The 7,026-nt window shown below is 43.6% G+C and overlaps 1 protein-coding gene across 1 annotated transcript; it reads right to left on the bottom strand.

Moving 5' to 3' along the window:
* Nucleotides 1–4,276: 4,276 nt before the first annotated feature.
* Nucleotides 4,277–5,242, bottom strand: LOC135888458 (olfactory receptor 6N1-like). Its single transcript, XM_065416267.1, has one exon. The coding sequence runs from the start codon at nt 5,240–5,242 to the stop codon at nt 4,277–4,279; it is 966 nt and encodes a 321-aa protein (XP_065272339.1).
* Nucleotides 5,243–7,026: the final 1,784 nt, after the last annotated feature.

Below are 7,026 nucleotides of genomic sequence, written 5' to 3'. Positions count from 1 at the left end.
TTTATATTGTCTCCATACAATATATTTACAGAAGTTGGTATATAAGCATGAAGTTCTCAGTTTTTTTAACCCAAGTTTTCTCATGTGAACCCAAATAAAATTATTGTTTCAGCTTTTCAGCAACAAACCACTTGATTTATTTATTTTTAGTTTGGTTGCAAAATAGATTGGGAAAACATTAATCTCAACCCATTTCTGGGTTGGTTAGTTTGGTTTTATGGTGATGGTGTTTGAACTTTTTAATAAGGGTCCCACTTCAACCTATCTTTCAGCTGACTAATTTTGTGTCTCCAAAACTTTGTTGCGAACATTGCCGAATGTGACGTATCGATTCCTTATGTAACCCTTCTGCCAGTTGGAGTCAGCAGCAACAGGGGCCGGGTTCAATATCTAGGGGTTCCTTTCCAACAATAGAACACAAAACCGGCTCCAGCCCCAACCCAGTAACCTGAGACAATTACACATCACCCCTTGGGCACCTCTAGAGGCAACAGTTCCCCTCTCACAAGCACAGAGACTGAGTGCAGAAAAGAAAGTTTTAATAAAAAGGTGGAAAGTAACCCGGCATTAACTTGGGAAAACGCTGCAAGCAGGATTCATAACATAAAATCATGAGCGAAACACCCACCCCAGAGTATGATGGGCAGTGTCCTTGTGCCTCAGGTTCTTAAGTCCAGCAACCAAAAGTTCCTTTAGCGTGCCCCTCTCTTCACCACACCCGACTCACAGTTATTGTCCTTGGTCAGTAAAGACCCAGAGTTCAGAAATGCATCTGCGTGAGTTCACTTCCCACCTGGGGGGGTTGGGGAGAAAAAAGCACCTTGCTCGCTTCGCTGCCCAGGTTCTTGCCCTGACATCTGCCGCTCCGCCGGCCACTCCCTGTACGCTCTGGAGTGGTTTGACGGTCCAAAACTTAACACGGCTCTCTGTGATTTCAGCTGTTAGTGGGCAAGCCCAACTACTAGTGTAGGCTGGAGAGTCTCTGGCATCAAAGACACTGCCGCAAAACAGGTCTAATGCTTAGAGCTGGTTATTAGTGATTTCAATTCTGTTGGTTTGCAACAAGACTTTCAAGTGAGTCTTACTAAACTCTATTATTAAACAGTGGCAAAAAGAAGGTCACACCACTAACTACCTGTCCCCGCCCTCTCTCAATTCCACTGGGCTTTGGCACCCCTGTCTACTGCTTACCGAATGCAGTTTAGCTGAGGGTGAGTACCTCCATCAGGGTATGCCAAGTATAGTTCTGCTACCCTTAATCCCCACATAAGGATACACAACTCTTTATTACCCCTGCTCCAATAACAAAGTGACTTGTGATCCAATGCCACCAAAAGTCATTATTTGGGCAAAGCATTTCCATCGTGCCTAGGCAGAATGGGCATGTCTATGCAAACAAGATCAGTTCATGAAGTCTTCTTTCACAGCTCATCACTAGTGGTCAGGGGAGAATTCATGCAGACCTTGCTTACACTTATAAAAGGGGGAAAAATCCCACAGGGGAAAATACTTCACATAATGATTAAACTCTAGGTGATGGCCTGTTAAAACCAACTGCCCATAGATTAATAAATAATAATATTAAGCCTATATCTGCGGCCACCTACTGGGCACTTCAGAAAATAGCTGCCCATTTCTCCTGCTTTGAATGTGCTGCCCTCTAGTGGACACCTTGCAGCATCACTGACCTTTCCTTTTCACATTACAGGACTTTATCCTGTTCTGAAATATATTGGCCAATACGACTGACCTTTCCTCATTTCTTTCAATCTCCTGCCCCTAGGGTCGATTACACAGCATGACAACCTATTGCTCTGTTCTTACCCTCTGCTCTCTTCTGGAGTTAACTACAGTGGATGTTGTAGCTGCCTCTTTCCATCCTTGATGCTCTTGTGTCCCCGTTGGTCATCGTTCCACCATGGTACACTTTCCTATCTTTAGGTAGTGTTGGTAACCTAGGACTAGCTAGGCTGGCTGACTCTGATTCCCTTATTAACACGGCTTCAGAATTCCTCAACATCGTCAATTATACATTGCTTACTCACATTCCTCACTTTGGTTTTTAAAGATATTTCCAGTTCATTACATAGCATAGAGGTCCATTGATCCACAAAATTCTTTCCTCACCATTTACACTGATGCCATCTAATCTGTATGATACAGTTTTACCTCTGTCCACTTCCCTTTGCTGGTCATTTGGCAACATCACTTCTCCTTTCATGACTTCCAGTTTGGCTGCTATCCACTGGGCAGCACCGCTGCCCCTTTCCCATATCTCTACCCTCTAGTGACCCTAGAGAGCATAATCACATCTTTCCTCATTTCTTACCTATTCCTAGGTGTGCACTGCTCCAAATTAGAGCCGCTGGGAACAAAACTGTACAACAGCATGATTGCAACATTAGTGGCTACAAAAGCACATGCAACAATAGCAGTGGCTCTCAAAGGTTTACCTGGGGTTTCCCATCCATCCAGTGCATTTCTGTTGCTGTGGGGTCTGTTTCCAATGGAAATATATAGATTGAACCTGTATTAGAGAGAGCCTGAGACTGTGCAGAGCAGAGACAACACAACACACACACACACAGCCAAAAAACATTTGACGAGAGAACCTACCATGACAGAATCCCAGTGGCTCTCCAGGCTGAGATTCTCAGAGGCATCTAAGAGAGTTAAGCATCCAACTCCCATTTCTAAGGGATTTGGGTGCCTAATTCTGTTAGGTCACTTGTAAAATGGTTTCTGCAGGGCTCAAATCCTACCGTTCTCACTGGTGCCCAGCTCCACTACCCCTGGCCAAGCCCTGACGTGCTCTCAGTGACTGAGCCAGCACTGCCATTTTGACATCACAGGAGTTCTGTCCATTGGTAGGTTGTAGCCACTTCCTCTCACCATAGGTTGCCTCACACCCTGAGGAGAGGGCCCTGTATGAAGTAGAACTGTCCAAGACACCTGGGGCTGGCCGGATACTGTGTCCTGAGAACTAGCCCTCTTGGGATGTGCATTCATTGAAATTAGTTTTAGGGATACTCATTGTAACAGTTTCCCTCCCTTTGAACTGCTCTGTGCAGCTGGCAGCAGCAAAACAACTTCTGCCCTGCAGGGTCACATGCCGAATCCCTCCTCGGTGACCGTTTCAAAGACCGGACCCCAGAAATGGCCTCAGTTCTATGGGTGCCCTGGCAAACTCCCAGCTGGGTCTGGACAGTCCCAATATCCCTGGCATGTGAGTCTACCTCTTTTTTTGCCCAACCACCCTGCCTCCAAGGTCCCTGTGAGCCTGGTGCTGTTGCTTTGCTGGAGCTGGTCAGAGCCAGGTTTAGTTCAGATAAGAGCTATAATGTGTCCAGAGGTCATTGCTGGCACCTGGCTGTTCATGAAAGGATAGTGGACATGCACCGGCCCTTGTAATCTGAGTAGATTCCCCAAGCATTTTAGACAAACTCACTGGTTAAGATTAAAGATTAAAATAAGTTTATTAACTACAGAAACATAGTTACCTAACACATATAATCACTTAAAAGCTATCTCTGACCTTTATGCCTAAGAAATATAAAGTAAACACGCATTCTAAATCCTAAACTTCATCAGACTCATTAAGATTTGAATCAAAAAGCTTTTCTCACCCCACTGGATGCTGCAACCAGGTTACAGTTCTTAATACACAGGCTGAATTCCCTTCCCAGCTTGGGACCAACCTCCCCAGTTCAAAGTCTTTGGCTTCCCAGCGTTCTTGTTGCCTCCAGAATAGGTGGGGGAGGAGAGAGGTGGTCTCATGATGCCACTGTCCTTTATTTTATACTGTCAATTCATGTCCCTGGAAAAATACTGGCCCAGACATGTCCTGGTGGGCTTTGCTGAGTCACAGTGTTGAGCAAATCCCATTGTGTTACAGAATTGTAAACCTCTCGTTCACAATTCCCATGCTGGTCAATGGGTGGCGATGGTCATTTAACATCTGCCTGGGTGTGGGTCAGCTCCTATGTTGTCACTGGAGAACTAACAGTGGGCAACTCCCAAACTTCCAACATATTTTAACAACCATATAACAAAAACTCATAACGCCATATACAATGATGATATACATATTTTGACAGAAGAATGAGTTTCAGCAGATCATGACCTTTCATATGATACCTTACAAGGCATGTTTTTTTATGAAATATCACAACCACATACAAAAGATGAATATGGGGGTTACAGGATGGTATTTTGAGGTACAATGCATCGCTTCAACAACCAGGCAGCTTTCAAATCCTCAGGCTAAATTATTATCTCAGAGTCTCTGCATGTTTTTTTGGTGAAAGCTACTTTTACTGACTGCTTTGCTCAGTGCTTCCTTGACCTCTCTGTTTCTCAGGCTGTAGATGAGGGGGTTTACCAGGGGAGTAAGGACCGTGAAGCAAACAGAGAGCCCTTTCTTCAGATCTCTCAGTGTATCACGTTTTGGTAGCATGTAGACAATCATTATGGTTCCATAGAAAATTGTCACCACAGTGAGGTGAGAGGAGCAGGTGGAAAAGGCCCTTTGTCTCCCGGTGGTGGAAGGGATTCTCAGGATACTTGCCAGGATAAACACGTAGGACATCAGGGTTAGTAGGAATGGAGGCAGAGTGAATACGGAGACTATTATCAAATCCACCAATATGCTCAGGTGAGTGTCACTGCAGGAGAGTTCTATCAGTGGGATGGGATCACAATAGAAATGGTCAATTTCATTCGGGCCACAGAATACTAACTGTGCTAGGAATAAGACAAAGATTGTAAGAGCCAAACAACCATTTAACCATGACCCAGCAGCCAGCTGGAGGCAAAACCTGTTATTCATAAGAGTTGAATAGTGCAGGGGTTTACATATCGCTAAATACCGATCATAGGACATTGCTGCTAGGAGATAGCATTCCGTAGCTGCCAGAGAGCCAGTGAAATACAGTTGTGTGATGCAGCCACTCACTGAGATGGTTCTGTCCCCAGTCAGCAGACTGGCCAGTAACCTGGGTAGGAAGGTCGAGGTGTAGCAGATGTGCAAGTAGGACAAGTTGACCAGAAAAAAGTACATGGGGGAGTGAAGGTGCTGATCAGTCACAACAAGCACCACGATGAGAGTGTTCCCAGCCACAGTTGCCATGTAGATCACTAGGATCATTAGAAAGAGAAGAATTTGATTGTCAGGGAGATCCCCGAATCCCAGAAGGATTAATTCTGTGACGGTCATTTCGTTTCTCCAATCTGTGTCTGCCATGTGTTGAGTCTAGGAACAAAAATACAAACTGGGCAATTGAATTGGAAGAACATAGCTTTAAAAGTTAATCAAGTCTTGTGAATTAATACCAGAAATATTGAGAATATTCCCTTCCTCTCCTGGTTACAGGCTGAAATTTTAAAACTAAATGTAGACTTCAGAGCAAAGTGCCAGGAGTCTCAGTCGGAGGACAAAACATTCGTACATATGTAGACCTCCCCCTGCCATATCAGAGCAATGACTAATATAACAGTCCATATCTCTGGTAGAGAATTGGTGTGATCTGTCATACCAGACCTTGGCTATCTATCATATTCCATCTTGTGACATACCAGAGCTTTCACAATGATGCTTAAGTTATATATTTCACTTCTGTGAATAGCCAGAACCATGCCAGGTCTTAGGAGTCAAAACCAATAAGTACGTCAACTAAAATCTTGGACTCAGATTTTTCATTGAAGTCTAGTTTCCATATGCATTGATCTCTTGTTAGAAAAAATGGAATGGCAGGACACTACTGAGAGTATCAATTCAGGACAAATTGCTTTGAGCAGGGCAGTTACAGCCCAAAGCTGGAGTTCCTTTACTTTTAAGGCACCAAACCAGCCAAACAGAGACGACTTTGTTTTAACTCACTGGCTAACCATAAGTCACACAAGCAATTCCCTTAGACACTCCAGTTTCCCAATATCACCACAAGCATTACTCTTTATGTGGATGACTGGTTATGAAAAATAATATCCCAGTAAAAGAAGAAAGATTCTCCTGATCCCAAAGGACCAAGCCCCAGACCCTGGTCAATATACACATCAGAGCTTACCCACAAATCATGCTGTTGCCAATCCTTTAGAATCTAAAATCTAAAGGTTTATTCAAAAAAAGAAAGAAATATAGATGAGAGCTAAAATTGGTTAAATGGAATCAATTACATACAGTAATGGCAAAGTTCTTGGTTCAAGCTTTTAGCCGTGATGGAATTAACTGCAGATTCAAATCAAGTCCCTGGAGTACATCCACAGCTTGGATGGGTCATTCCGTCCTAGTTCAGAACTTCAGTTTGTAGCAAAGTTCCTCCACAGGTGAGAAGCAGGATTGAAGACAAAATGGAGATGATGCAGCTGCCTTTTGTATTCCTTTTGCCATGTGGCTTGTTCTTCCTTTCTCTCAAATACAAGCTACCCAGCACATGGCAATGGAAAACCTTAGAGTTATGTCTATAGGCATATTCCTGTATGTCTTTCTGAGTCACAAGGTGTATCTGCCTTCTCTCAATGGGTCAGTTGTATAGCTGATGGTCCTTAATGGGTCATCAAGCAGGCCAGGCTGATGCCAATTGTGTGGGGTGTCACCCAGAAGCATAGCACAAGTTTGAAATACAGACAGTACAGAGCCAATACTTATAACTTTAAATACAAACATGATACATGCAAACAGGAAGCATAATCATAACTAGCAAATCACAACCTCCTCGTAGACACCTTACTTAATCTCCCTTATACAAGATTTGGTGCCACTACAGAATCTTGGGTGCAACAATGGTCTATACAGTCACAGTTTGTGTCAATAATGTCACAACATATATCCTGGTATATTGAGCATTTCAATGCCCTATAGGAAAAGGAACAATTTTCATCCCCTCACAAAAGATCAGTTTATCTTGTAAATTATGTAGTGGAGTAAATTCTCCCCTAGTTGCTGTGATGGTGATGGTTACGTGGTCAGGAACTGGCAATGCCTTTTCTGTTTCCTGATGTTGACTATGTAGCAGTAATAAAATACAGCTC

Source organism: Emys orbicularis, chromosome 13 (genome assembly GCF_028017835.1).
Source record: "Emys orbicularis isolate rEmyOrb1 chromosome 13, rEmyOrb1.hap1, whole genome shotgun sequence".
Taxonomy (NCBI): domain Eukaryota; kingdom Metazoa; phylum Chordata; order Testudines; family Emydidae; genus Emys; species Emys orbicularis.
Note: the sequence above shows the minus strand (reverse complement) of the source record. Positions and strands in the feature narration are given on the sequence as shown.

What these genes read in the sequence shown, in the direction of transcription:
- LOC135888458 (XM_065416267.1), bottom strand. Translation starts at nt 5,242, where the DNA reads ATGGCAGACACAGATTGGAGAAACGAAATGACCGTCACAGAATTAATC.